This window comes from Pristis pectinata, chromosome 34 (assembly GCF_009764475.1).
Source record: "Pristis pectinata isolate sPriPec2 chromosome 34, sPriPec2.1.pri, whole genome shotgun sequence".
Classification (NCBI taxonomy): Eukaryota; Metazoa; Chordata; class Chondrichthyes; order Rhinopristiformes; family Pristidae; genus Pristis; species Pristis pectinata.
Genome location: NC_067438.1, coordinates 16,126,994 through 16,141,392, shown reverse-complemented (window position 1 = coordinate 16,141,392; position 14,399 = coordinate 16,126,994). Strand labels below are relative to the sequence as shown.

At 49.9% G+C, this 14,399-nt stretch overlaps 2 protein-coding genes across 2 annotated transcripts in view; both read left to right on the top strand.

The window, feature by feature from the left end:
- LOC127585981 (contactin-6-like) overlaps positions 1 to 7,611 on the top strand; it is a 29,753-nt gene extending 22,142 nt beyond the window's left edge. Inside the window, exons 9-12 of the mRNA XM_052043738.1 lie at positions 1,504 to 1,620; positions 1,708 to 1,791; positions 3,906 to 4,004; positions 7,550 to 7,611. Of these exons, the coding sequence (XP_051899698.1) occupies positions 1,504 to 1,620; positions 1,708 to 1,791; positions 3,906 to 4,004; positions 7,550 to 7,611 (362 nt within the window). The remainder of the gene's footprint in view (positions 1 to 1,503; positions 1,621 to 1,707; positions 1,792 to 3,905; positions 4,005 to 7,549) is intronic.
- The window catches only part of LOC127585983 (butyrophilin subfamily 3 member A3-like), a 511,579-nt gene that overhangs the window by 346,540 nt on the left and 150,640 nt on the right, over positions 1 to 14,399 (top strand). The gene's annotated exons all lie outside the window — the stretch shown is intronic.

The window sequence follows — 14,399 nt, the reverse complement described above, 5'->3', positions numbered from 1 at the left end:
CACACTCCCCAGAATCCTGCCATTAACCTTGTAGTCCTCCATGGAGTTTGTCCTTGCAAAGTGTACGACCTCACACTTCTCTGGATTAAACTCCATCTGCCACTTCTCAGCCAATGTAATGGAATGGTGGTCTTCAAACCCAGAGCACTGGAGTACAGGGGGATGGAAGTTGCACTACAGCTGGACGGTGTCCTTATGATACCACATGTAGAGGACGGAGAGCAGCTCTGGGCCCCAGAGTGGGAGTGTTATATTTTGTCCTTTATGGGACACCAGTGTACAGTTACCAAACTGTTACACTGCGAGCAGAGACTGCGGGAAGTGGGGCTCTGGTCCCTGGAGTTCAGACAGTTAGTGGGTGATGTGGTGGAAGTTGTTGCGGTTAGAACGGTGAGTGATTAGTGTAGACAGAAACTATTTCTGTTGGTTGGGGTGTGTGGGACGGGGAACCTGTGACCAGGTCAGTTGTAGAGCGCTGGTCTGTTTGTTTTAATCACTTTGTCCCTGCAGTGAAAAGCAGTGACACCAACTCCAGAAACTTGACTGTCTGGGAGCTGGTCACCCTCGTGTCCCGAGAGGATTTCAGGTGATGTTATTTCCTGTGCGACACCCTCCTGTAGGGAATCTGTAGGGTAATTGGACCCTGTTGTTCCAGGAGCTCCCGCTGTGGGGCAGTCCCGGGACCGGTGGATTTCACCGTCACAGCTCTGAACGTGGGCACCTGCTGCTGTTGTTGCCGACCTTCATCCCTCGGGGCTCCCGACCACCCTGACAGAAAACGTTGGTTTTGGTTTTCCCTCCACCCTCCCCGAGACCACTCCTTCAGTTAACACACAGCAGTGCTTGAAACCCCCAGCAGTCAGGCAGCATCTGTGGTGAAGGGAAGTCGGTGAAATGTGGCCATTCGCACTGTTTACAACACAACCTGTCTTTGCATCAGTGGCCAACTTGGCGATGCCACTTTTCATCCTGTCACCGGAGTCGACCTGCAGAGCCAGTGGTTCATCTCTGTGACCTTTCATCATAGTGGGTGATGTTAGAAATCGGTCTTCGTTTGCAGAGATGGGGCGAAGGGCTGAGAAGACAACGGGGAGGGTGTGTGAGGGGCGGAGACCAGGAGAGTCTTCCGAGTGCCTGCCACTGGTCTACCCACAGCTGGTGAAAGTGTAGCCCCAGTGAGCTGCGTCGCTTGTCAGTGATGACAGCATCGTGATGACGCACAGTGGGAATGCAATGCCTTCACGGTGTCAGTGAACCACACATCAAGGCAGTTTCGTGCCACCGGGTCAGTATCCCAGAGCGCCTGCACTGTGGAACGGCAGAGGTTCCAGTGTTTCCCCCTTGGGGAATGTGCAGCCAGCCAGTGTCACCCACATCCCCAGAACCAACAGGTAAATCATGTACTGCGGTGTTGGGGAATGGGATTACTGCTGCTTATTGGTTTAACTTCCCGTGAAATACTGTGTGAAGTTGCCAACCATCACCGTTGTATCCTTGCTGCAGGTGCCAGCCCTATATCAGTAATGGCTTTGTGCACGGACTCTGTCCTGCTGCTGGCTTTGATTCTACCATTTGTTCAGAAGTTAGGCTGCCTGAGTACTGACTGTTGCCGAAAAAACGGTAAGGAGCAGATCAGTCATTGATTAAAATTTCCAGTCTTATCAATGAAACTCGACCTCTAACTATCACATCAACTGTACTTGACAGGAGTTTGGGACTGGGCTGTTGGTGGACTGCACCTCGCTGTGATCATCATCTCCGTGATTTCCTTGACAGTGATTCATCCAAACAGTGAGTTTGCCCAGAGCTCTTCATCACTGTTCATAATATTGCAGGCTTCGGATGGCCGATATGTTCTTTGTCTCCCACAAGGACTCTGAGGTGGCCACACCCAATAATGTTGAGGTCAGATCAGTCTGCAGAAACCAATTTGTGTGGATGACATTGACATTGAGGAGGTTTCCCCTCGTGTTGGATGTCCTTGCACCTTCTGCTGCCCCAGTAACACAGATGTGTCCTTCAGGACTGTGTAACTTGCTCAGCAGGGATGTGACAGTGCCGTCTTGGTGCTGGACATTGAAATACCCCACCCAGAGTAGACTGTCTCCTGGCTCCCCTCCCTGCTTCTTCCCAGTGGTGTTCCGTGTGGAGGAGTCCTGATCCCCCAGCTGAGGAAGGTGGTAGTCGAGGGGTTTCCTAGGAAGAGAAGGTACTTTTAGAGTTGGGAGGGAGGGAGAGAACAAAGGTACTAATCGTGCTGGAAAGTGGGTGGGCAGGGAAGGGATGGGGGAAAGGGAGATGACATAATTGATCTGGAGAGAGAAAGGTCCAGACAGCATTGGCTAACACATTTTAAGCATTGGTTTATTGTTGTCACTTGTACTGAGGTACAGTGAAAAACTTGTCTTGCAAACCGTTTGTGCAGATCAATTCATTACACAGTGCAGTTACATTGAGTAAGTACAGAGTGCATTGATGTAGTACAGGTGAAAACAGTAACAGTACAGAGTAAAGTGTCACAGCTACAGAGAAAATACAGTGCAATAAGGTGCAAGGTCACAACAAGGTAGATCGTGAGGTCATAGTCCATCTCATTGTATAAGGGAACCATTCAATAGTCTTATCACAGTGGGGTAGAAGCTGTCCTTAAGTCTGGTGGTCCGTGCCCTCAGGCTCCTGTATCTTCTACCCGATGGAAGAAGAGAGAGGAGGGAATGACCTGGGTGGGTGGGGTCTTTGATTATGCTGGCTACTTCGCCAAGGAGTGGAGGCTGGTGTCTGTGATGCGCTGGGCTGTGTCCACAACTCTCTGCAGTTTCTTGCAGTCTTGGGCAGAGCAGTTGCTGTACCAAGCCGTGATGCATCCAGATAGGATGCTTTCTATGGTGCATCGGTAAAAGTTGGTGAGAGTCAAAGGGGACAAACCGAATTTCTTTCGCCTCCTGAGGAAGTAGAAGCACTGGTGAGCTTTCTTGGCAGTGGCATTTACGTGATTTGACCAGGACGGGCTGTTGGTGATGTTCACTCGTAGGAACTTGAAGCTCTCAACCCTCTCGACCTCAGCACCGTTAATGTAGACAGCAAGTGTAGCTTCTGCAGAGGCCAGAAGTCAGGATTTTGGTGAGTGGGGGAGCTTTGTGGTTTTTATGGGTTCTCCACTTTCTGCAAGTCCTGCAGTTAACATTGTTCAATGTTAAACAGAACAGTTTTGTTCACACAGACAGGTTGCACGGCAATTGCAGAGTGAGGTAGGTGGCTGGCTGAACTGGTTATTTAATGATCACTGTGAGCAGGGACTGACTTGTGACTTTGGTACCCTCACAAGTATAAATACAGGCAGCTTCTGCTATCAGGTGAGATAACGTGGAGTCCAGTCTGGAGGCTTGGTTCTACTGAGCGGGAAACTCAGGATGGTGGTGAGTGGGGAAATGAAGTGAAGGGGTTCAGGATTTGCCTTTTACAATAGGGGGCAGGTGATTGGCTGGTGAGTGCTGAGGTTTACTTCCTTCCGAGCTTGGACCTTGAAAACTAAGACAGTATCATAAAATACAGTGTTAAATTTAGAGCTTAATGAAGTTCTGATCCAGTTCCTCACTGCTGTGTACACACTGTATGAGAGGTTGTGCCATTGGACATAGAACCATAGAACGATACAGCACAATACAGGCCCTTCGGCCCACCATGTTGTGCCGGCCTTCAAACCACACCTAAGACTATCTAACCCTCTATCTTAAATTCCTCTATACGCTTATTAAACAATCTCTTGAACTTGTCCAATGTATCAGCCTCCACCACCACCCCAGGCAGCGCATTCCATGCACCAACATGTTACTGTGTTGGAGATGTGAGCGGATGTGGGCTCTCGGTGTCCGGTTACTCAGCGGCTTCACCTTGTACGCTTTCAGATCTAGGCTGTGACAGCAGCCTTTTCACCGGGAGAGTATTCTTCGCCACAAGGATCGGGTGTGCGCTGATCTGTCTCTTGTACTTTGTGGTCCCTCACTGTAAGTATCAAAACTATCAAATCATTCAGCGCTTCCACCCCTTTCCCAGGAACTGGGTCTCAGTGAAAACTTCCCCCGGGTCCCACCGACACTTCAGCTTGTGAAAGGGAGCAGTTGTGGGGAGACCCCCAGCACGTTACCCAGTCTGTCCCTGACTGGCTGCTGGCATTCAGGAACAGCTCCGGCACCAGCTTTGCTGGGCCCTGCTGGAAGCTTTGCACGGAGCTGCCTGAATTTCCCAGCAGGGGTGCTGGTGGGTTTGGGGCTCCTGTTGGAATGTGGAAGTCCGGAATTTCCTGTCCGAGCTCCGGCAGTTTGCTGCTGTCCCTGCCGCTGGGATCCGTGCAGACTGGCGGAGGGTCACGGATCTGCTTCTGTCTCCACAGACGCTGATCAACCTGCTGAGCCCTTCCAGCATTTCCAAATCGTTTGGTTTTGGTTAAGTGCTTGTATTTCTTTCAAAGGGATCATTTGTTTTTCATTGATTTGTTTGAATAGTTTTGATGTTTGAGTGGGGATTGGCTTTGGTGCCTGAGGTTTCAGGAGGGGTTTTGTGGGTGGGGTTTGTTCCGGTCCGTCCACCTCACCCTGTAACCAGCTCGATCCCAGGCCACCGCTCGACCTGGAACGGTCCGGTAGTGGGATCGGGTGTCCAGCTCTGGAGAAGGTGGAGCCGCGGTAATGTGGAACTGTGAGCAATGAGTGTGGGCCAGGGTCCCCACTGGGGAAAACCCAGCCTGTTACTGCCAGATGGTCAGTCTCCCTGGTAACTGAAGATGAGGACGATGGGCCTTGGCCATTTCCCATCTGGAAATACCAGCGATCCCGGAGCCTGGAGCAGTGTCTGAGGGGCAGGAAATGGAAATAACGCTGCAGATGCTAGAAAGTTGAAGTAGAAACACAAAGTGGTGGGAACGGGTCAGAAAGGGGAACGGACTTAATGTGTCAGGTCAGGGAACCGCCTCAGAACTGGAATTGGTTTATTGTTGTCACTTGTACAAGGTACAGTGGAAAACCTTATCTTGCACACCGTTCATACAGATCAATTCATCACACAGTGCATTGAGGTCGCACAGGGTAAAACAATAAGAGTGCAGAATAAAGTCAGTCAGAGTCGTACAGCACAGAAACAGGCCCTTCAGCCCAACTGGTCCATGCCAACCAAGATTCCCATCTAACCTAGTCTCATTTGCCTGCATTTGCCCCATATCCCTCAACCTTTCCTATCCATGTATCTGTCCAAGTACCTTTTATGTGTTGTTAATGTACCTGCCTTAAAGTGTCACAGCTACAGAGAAAGTGCAGTGCAGGCAGACAATAAGGCGCAAGGTCATGACAAGGTAGATTGTGAGGTCAAGAGTCCATCTTATCATACTAGGGAACTGTTCAATAGTTTTAAAACAGCGGGATAGAAGCTGTCCTTGAGCGTGGGGGTATGTGCTCTCAGGCTTTTGTATCTTCTGCCCGATGGGAGGGGGGAGAAGAAGAAAAGGGAGAAAACGTGTTGGTTTTCGGTGAGGGGGGAGGTGGGTGAGGGATGGGTGGAACACCGGGAGTATCTCCGGTAGGGTGAGACCAAATGGGTATCCTGTAGGTGATGCTCTTTGAGGGGGGTGTTGATAATCGCAGGGCTGTGGGATGGCCCAGCTGGTCAGGCAGTGCTAATAGAGAGAGAAACTGAGGCAGAAACCACAGCTGGATGTCTGGCAGAAACGGCCAGTTCTGGTGCAGACAAAGGAGGAACGAGGTACCTGCAGTTGGAGAGTTTGATGGGTTTTGGAAGGCTGCAACATGCCCTGAGGGAAGATGGGGTGTTGTTGCTCAGGCTTGTGTTGGGTCTCTCTGTAACAGTAGAGGAGGCCCCAGGCAGAGAGGTCAGAGTGGGACGGGACCACCGGTACCTGAGGGGCTCGGCTGCAGACTGAACGGTGGGGGTCTCCACGCTGTGGGGACCCAATCTGCGGTCAGTCTCTCCAGTGTAGAGGAGAGCACGCTGTGAACACCGAGTGCACTGCACTGGGTTGGAGGAAGTGTGGGTGAGTTGCTGCCTCACCCAGAAGGGCGGTTTGGGTTCCTGGTCTGTGGGAAGGGAGACGGTGAAAGGAGCAGTGTGGGGAATCTTGCAGTTGCCTGGGAGAGTGCCGTAAGATGGAGAGTGGGTGGTGGGGGAGGACGAGCAGAGCAGAGTCACTGAGGGAGTGAAAGGGGAGGGGGGAGGGAATAGGTGTCGGGTGGTGGGGTCCTGTTGGAGGTGGCAGGAACGGTGACAGATGACCTGTTGAATGCGGTGGCTGCTGGGGGGCAGTGTGAGCGCCAGGGTCACTCTGTGCTCTATCCAGGAGAAGGGGGGAAGAGCAGAGGTGGGGTAAGTGCACGAGTTGTGGTCATGGGCTCTGTCGCGGTTGCAGAGGGGAAGCCGTGGTTCAGGTGGAAGGAAGACGTTTCGGAGACGCTGTGCAGGAAGTGTCTTCATCAGAGCAACTGGAGACTTCCAGTCCGGTGTCTCTGCACTCGGTGTTCACCCAGCACTGCTGTTAGCAACACACATCACGGGGAATAACGTGTGCGGGTTGTGTGTGTGGAGGCTCCACCGGGAGCACGGATACAGGGAATAACGGGAATGGGATGACCGACCTTCTCCTGGGGAAAGCCTGGCTCTCTGAGAAGGCAGATTTCCTGAGCTGGCTCCCAGTGCAAGTTGGGAGCCTGTATCAAGACTCTGTGCTCTCCCAGCCCAGGAGTTTCCGTCCAGTGACAGTCACAGGCCAGTGTTGGATTCGACTGTTTTAAGTAGTTTTTTTAACATGTCTAGTGTTTAATACACTTCAAGTGGCTGCATGAGGAATGGCCACTTCCTAGCTTATTGGGTCGTCCATCAGGTGAATACGTGTTTTCTCATTGGTTTGGCCACAAGTATCGAATAGGTTTCCTGATTGGATTATTGTTAGCTCAGGAGTACCTCTTACCTCGGGTATAAAAGGTGTTGTCTTTTGTGAATCACTCTCCTGCCTCTGTCACTCTCTTGTTTTTTCCCCCGCACTGGCCCTAGCTCATTGTTATTTCCTTTGTCTTGACTCATCTCCCAGCAGTATAGCTGGCACCATGTGCTCTGTGACTGCTTCTTTGCTTTAAACTTTTCCAATGAAACTTTGTGAAGCACCAAGTTGTTTTCAACTCACTCCTGAAAGAACCTGCAAATTCAAAAATAAGCAGATTCAACACCTGGGAAGCAGGATTTCCTGTATGGCTCTGTGTGAAACACCTCGGGGGTCACTGTGGGACCCTGTGGGTAAAGTGACTCTTCCATTGATGGTTTAACCCTTTCCCACTGTCTGATCCCAGACCCTCCCCAGTCGGTGAACCAGAGATCCCGTCAGCACTTAGTGTTCACACTGAGGAAAGGGTGCACTGAAATGGGCCGAAAAACGGAGCAAATGTGTGGATTGTAACTGTTTAGAGGCTGGTGGTGAGGCACAAAGAACCTCTGACAATGCTGTGCATTATAGATCCAGAATTTATAAAGAGTTATTTTTAATTCATTATAGGCAGAAACAAAGATACAGGTGGGAATGTCAACACTGCCAAAGGACAGCAGCTATGTTGTTAATGTGAATTGCTGCAGTTTGTTTGTTTGTTATGAGCTCACTTAGTGCGTTTGTCAACTGACTGACCGCGCCCCCCCCTCCCCCGCTGTGTTCATAACACTGTTCTCCCTCACACACTGACACACCCAGCCCAGGGGGAATCTCGGCATCTGGGGTAATCTCTGTAAACATAACGTAGTGTATGGTTTCTCCTGCTGTTTCAGAACCTCAGTGTCTGGACACGTTCCCCATTTATAGAGGTTTTCTGTCACTGAATTATTCTGAGTTTGTTCCTGGTTCTTTAAGCTGATGGCTTTGGCATCTCCCTCTCTGAATAACGTTTCTGACTGATTGGGAGTTGCCACTCCCTGTAACAAATGCACTTTTATTTTAGGAATTGCAAGAATTAAGAACAACCACACCAGATCACACAGCTGATCCCGATTCTCTGCTGCTTGATTCAGAACTGACTTCATGTTCAGATGTCCTTTCCAGTTAAGAGCCGTATCACACGAGGGCAAATTCTCTTGGTTTCCCAGCTGTAAACCGTAGAGCTCAGGCAGAGGAACAGAGCTGTGTGCAGCTGAAAATGAACTTATCCTGGATTAGAGCAATGCTGCACTCTTTTCAGTCTCTTGACCACTGACTGGAAATGTCCACCTGACAACCCAGCAGAACTTTCATCAGAAACGTCGTTTCCAGTAACATGTGGGAAGAGGCACAGAAGGACTCCACCCAGGACCTTGTCCACCAGAGTTTAGAGACCATGAATGTAGTGGGACTTCTCTGAGGGTCAGTGTCTTTACAGTACAGGCTCACTCAGGGAAACCCAACCAGGCTCTTATGGGAACCTTGCTGCTGAAGTTGTCTGTGGGACTTTAGCTACAGTGCTGGGTGAAGTCACAATGCTTTTTTTTAATGCCTGTTTACAAAGGGAAAGGGTTAATGAGGCTTGGATTCTGGCATTTTGAGCACTTTGCCGTAGTTTTCTGCCAGATCTCAGATTGTGCCCTCTTGATCTATTGTTGAAATCGAAGTTTGCTAACTCAGGGAGAAGACTAGACGAAATACTCAGCAGTGGTTCTGTCTGAAAAATGGCAAACCCCTGATGATCTGGCACCCTCAGGAATTTGGTGCTGGACCAGCAGATTTTCCAAGCAATTGGATGTCACTCCCAATAATACTGCAACACGCTTTCAATTCGGTTTTGTTTACATGTTACACAGGCAGAATAAACCTTCCAGTCAACCCAGTGAGTTTAAAGAGAGCAGGAAATGTACAGAGACCCAGCTCCAGCCACAAACCTCCCTACATTCCTGACCTGTGGTGTTCTGAAGCCTAACCCCAGCTCCAGCTGTGCACCCAGCTGTACAAGTACTGACTCTGAACACCTGCCCTCTGGGAGAGGTAATGCTGACGGCCCCTCTGCTGCTCTTTGGGTTGAAGAGAAAGGGGATGAAGTTTTGCATCTGAAGAACAGAACTTTTGACAGCAGCAAGGAAAATCCCGACCCCAGCTCACACTGCAAACTGATCAGTGAGCCAGGTGCCACCCTGTCAGGACTTCTGGACATAGAACACTACAGTACAGGCCCTTCGGCCCACAATGTTGTGCTGACATTTTATCCTGCTCTAAGATCTATCTAACCCTTCCCTCCCACATAGCCCCCTATTTTTCTATCATTCATGTGTCTATCTAAGGGTCTCTTAAATGACAATGTTGTGCTGACATTTTATCCTGCTCTAAGATCTATCTAACCCTTCCCTCCCACATAGCCCCCTATTTTTCTATCATTCATGTGTCTATCTAAGGGTCTCTTAAATGTCCCTAATGTATCTGCCCCCATAACCTCTGCAGGCAGTGTGTGCCATGCACCCACCACTCTTTGTGTAAAAAAAAAAACAACTTACCCAATATCCCCCTTATATCTTCCTCCAATCACCTTAAAATTATGTCCCCTTGTGTTAGCCATTGTCGCCCTGGGAAAAATTCTCTGATTGTCCACTCGATCTATGCCTCTTATCATCTTGTACACCTCTGTCAAGTGACCTCTCATCCTCCTCTCCAAAACCTATCCTCATAAGACATGCTCTCCAATCCAGGCAACGTTGTGGTAAATCTCCTCTTTACCCTTTCTAAAGCTTCCACATCCTTCCTATAATGAGGCGATCAGAACTGAACACAATACTCCAAGTGTGGTCTGACCAGAGTTCTATAGAGCTGCAACATCACCTCATGGCTCTTGAACTCAATACCCTGACTAATGAAGGCCAACACTCCATACACCTTAACAACCCTATTGACCTGCACGGCAACCTTGATGGATCTATGGATGTGAACCCCAAGCTCCCTCTGTTCCTCAACATTGCTGAGAGTCCTGCCATTAACCTTGTATTTTGCCTTTGAATTCGATCTCCCGAAGTGTATCACTTCACACTTAACCAGGTTGAACTCCATCTGCCACTTGTCAGCCCAGCTCTGCATTCTATCAATATCCTATCGGATGCCAGATTATCAGTTTTGTGCATGTAGCTGAGGTCTAGTCTGACAACTGTGATCAGCAGACAGGTTCATGGGTCACATTGGGTATTTAACTCACTTCACTGGAGAAGATCCAGAGGAATGAACCTTTGCCACATCTCTGCCCTGTGTCCAACCAACATTTGAACCAACCTGGTGGCTCTCCTGCCCAGTCTGCTCCTGGTGTCCATCCGCCAAAGTCCCAGCCTGTCCACTGGTCAGACAACTGTATCTGTCTACTCACTCAAGGAGTATTGGCCCAGCAAGATCAACAACGTGAACCGTCTGTCATGACCACTGCTGGACGTGAAACGGACACATTCACCTCCCGTCGGATACATCTCCAGCCACGTTCTCACCGAAACCAGTGCGGGCAGAGACAGCAACCTCGCAACGTGCTCGGGATCGGCCAGATTCAACAGCAGCCAAACCCCTGCGGCTGGCTCGGTCTGTTCGTGTGACTGCACCTTAAAAGCTGCTGAGAGACAGTGCTTGGTAACGTAGCCGCACCAAGGGAAATACCTGCCTTTTATTATGTCATTCATCTGACGTTTCTGACTTTTTAAAACATTTAGCATTATTCAATTTTTAGCACTTTTTAAAAGTTTACATAAATGTAAGTTTGTAAAATCACGTTCCTGATTTGCTGCGGGTCATCTCAACAATGTATCTGGGCCACGTGAGCAGCACACGGAAAGCTGGAGGAGCTCAGCAGGTCAGGCAGCATCTGTGGTGGGAAACGGACAGTCGATGCTTCAGGTCAAGACTGGGAGAAAGAGGGTAAGGGTGGGGGGGAGGGGAATGGAGTGAGAGCTGGCTGGTGATGGGTGGGTCCGGGTGAGGCGGGGGGAGGAAGATGGGTGGGGGGAAGAGTGGGAATGATGCAAGAAGCTGGGAGGTGATAAAGGGCTGAAGAAGGTGGAGCCCGATGGGAGAGGACAGTGGACCATGGAATAAAGGGAAGGAGGTGGGGAGGGGAACCGGAGGGAGGAACGTGTGGGTGGTGGGCAGACTGAAACGGTGGGGGGGAAGGGAAAGAGAAGGGGGATAAGGGAAAACAAAATGGAGGGGGGAAACAGGGCAATGGCTACTGGAAGTTGGGGAAATCAATGCTGTTGCCATCAGGTTGGAGACTACCAAGGCAGGATATGAGGTGTTGCTCCTCTGGTCTGCGTTCCTCAGTTGCCAAGTTCAGGCCGTGGACAGACATGTCAGTGTGGGACTGGGAAGTAGAATTAAAATGGCTGGTCTCCCGGAGATCCTGGCTGTTATGGCAGACAGAGCGAAGGTGCTTCCCCGATCTGCGCTGGGCCTTGCTGACATGGAGCACGCTGCACCGGGAGCACCGGATGCAATAAATGACACTAATGGATTCATCAGTGAAGGACTGCCTCATCTGGAAGGACTGTCTAGGGCCCCGAATGGTGGTGTCGGGACAGGTCTAATACTTGGCGTGGTTGCAGGAATAAGTGCCTGGAGCAGGATCAGTGGGGAGGGCCGAGCAGCCAAGGGAATCACACAGAGAGCAATCCTGCAGGAGGGAAGGGGAAGATATCCCTGGTCGTGGGATTACATTGTCCCTTTCCTTCCACAGATGCTGCCTGACCCGCTGAGTTCCTCCAGCATTTTGTGTGTTGCTCCAGACTTCCAGTATCTATAGTCTCTCTTATGAAAAACACTTGTGATTGTTTCAATTCTTTCACTTTTTTAAACTTTAATATTATTCAGAACATTTTAAGCACTTTTTAAACAGTCAGATAAAGCTCAGGTGATGAAATCCCATTCCTGGTTTGCTGTGGGTGTCAATCCTGTAATGGGATTGGCTGCTCACCCAGCTGCTGGATCTGGGATCTTGCTGAGCTATTGGTCAACAGCAGCAGGAGTGGGGAAAGGGGGAATTTCTCAGGTGGGACATCACCTCATCCGTGTGGGGAACATTCCCCAGTCGGGGGAAGCACTGAACCATCACCACCGACTGCAGGTCCTGGGCCAGTCTCTCCTTTGCTCAGCACCAGATGGTGTTTGATTGCACTCCTGTGATGTACAGCATTAAAGGTCCTGTGGAAATGTTGTTGTCTCTCTAACTCTTTCTTACCGTACCCTGAGGTTTTGGTTTAAAAATAACTTTGAAGCCAACAAATGCTTCTCCTATTTCTGCCATTATATTGTCAACTTTGTACTTCCCTCTGCCGCACACATGTTAAATATCAGAACCTGGTCGTGGATTATTTTGCATTTTCAGTGCAGCATTTGAGTATGACTACAAGCAAGAGGCAGCCTTCAAACTGGCCTGGAGGACTCCTTGCTCGGTGTATATGTTGAGTGTTGGAGGTTGCAGCCCCTCTGAGCATTTGAAGGGGCTGCTCCTCAAGTTCCGGTCACACTTCAGCTCCACCCTCCTGATCTGTGGGGCCCCCAGTGCAGAGAGAGGTGAGTCGGTCGGGAAACCGCGACGGTGTGCTCCTGGGCCTGGCCAAGGTGCTGTTCACAGGTCCTGGCAGTAGGCCATCCAGACTTCTGCCCAAGCCGACTGCCTGCCCCTCTTCTGAGGTGTCCGTGTCCGGGTGTCCCAGGACAGAGCACACGGTGCCTATTGGCTGTCTGGAGATCTTCAGGGACAGCTGGTGCCATGGGATGGTGCATCCTGAACAAAGATGGAAATGAGTTAATCTGACATACATTTTGTAAATGCTGAACTGAGAATGATGTAAATCTTATAAATATGTTTAAACCTTTTTCAAAAAGTGATTAAATTTGGAGTTACAAGGACGGCTACACAAACCATGGTGTGTGAGGGAAGTGGCTCCTGGCTGACGGTGGGAGGACCCTGAAAAGATGTGCTTTGGAATCTGACGTGATCAGGAGACATTCCCTTATACTTTGACTTTACAGACAACAGGATTACATCAAAGCCCCAGCCACAACCAGAGGGAAGTGTGACAACCATCGACGCTGAGGAAAAAATAGCTGAAGGTCCAGGCACTGGAATCGGGCAGCAGAACACCTTGAGCCAAGATATTTTACACCACTGTGACACAGATAATGGGATGGCAGGAGGTTTCCAGTGAGTCGATGCAGCTGCACTCATCCAGGCAAGAGGAGAGTGTTCTATCATGTCCTGACTTGTGCCTTGATGGTGGAAAGGCCTTTGGCCAGTGGGGTGGGGGTGGCGGTGAGGGGTGGTGGTGTTGGGTGGTGAAGATGTGAGGTCTTGCCTCTGACCTGCTCTTGTAGGCAAGGCAGTTATATGGCTGGTCCAGCTGACATTCTCCACACGTAAGATTAAAGAGGTAAATGAGTGGTTCAGATTGGTAAATCGGTTCATTATTGTCACATGTACCGAGGTACAGAGAAAAACTTTGTTCTGCATGCCATCCATACAGATCATTTCATCACATCAGTGCATTGAGGTAATCCAAGGGAAAACAATAACAGAATGCAGAATAAAGTGTTACAGTTCCAGAGCCAGTGCAGTGCAGGCAGACAAAGTGCAAGGGGAATAACGTGGCAGATTGAGGTCCAGGGCCCATGTTATTGTACTAGGGGACTGCTCAATAGTCTTATAACTGTGGGATAGAAGCAGTACTTGAGCCTGGTGGTACGTGCTTTCAGGCTTTTGTATCTTCTGCCCGATGGGAGGGGGAGAAGAGAGAATGGGTGGGATCTTTGATTATGTTGGCTGCTTTACTGAGGCAGCAAGTGGTGTGGCAGAAGTGGGTTTGAATTGGTAGGATATTGGCACCAGTACTGGGGGAGGAAGCTGTTCTGATGCGATGGGCTCCACCTGAACCATGCTGGGACCAGGGTTCTGGTGAATCCCATAACCAGGACTGTAGATAGGGCTTTAAACTAAACAGTGTGGTGAGGGATGGGGGTGATTCAACGGCATGGACAATTGTGGGAAAAGTTAAAGGGAAGGAGAGTGCAGGAGAGGTTATTGAAGTCTCCAGAATCCTAACAAAGGACGGTTAGGAATCTAACTTCAGGTAACACGGGGACAACTTTGAGAATGGGGTGGTGGTGAATACAGGACAGAAGGTGCTGTATTTGAATGTGCACAGTATAGGAAACAAGGTAAACGAGTTCACAGCGCAGATTGAAACTGGCGGGTACAACGTCGAGGGTGTCACGGAGACGAGGCTGGAAGAGGATCAGAGCTGGGAGCTAAACATCCGAGGATACACATCCTATTGAACAGGCAGGTGGGCAGAGGGGGAGGGATGGCCCTGTTGGTTTAAAAAAATACACTTAATCAACAGCAAAGAGCAATATGGGATGACAAGATGTCAAA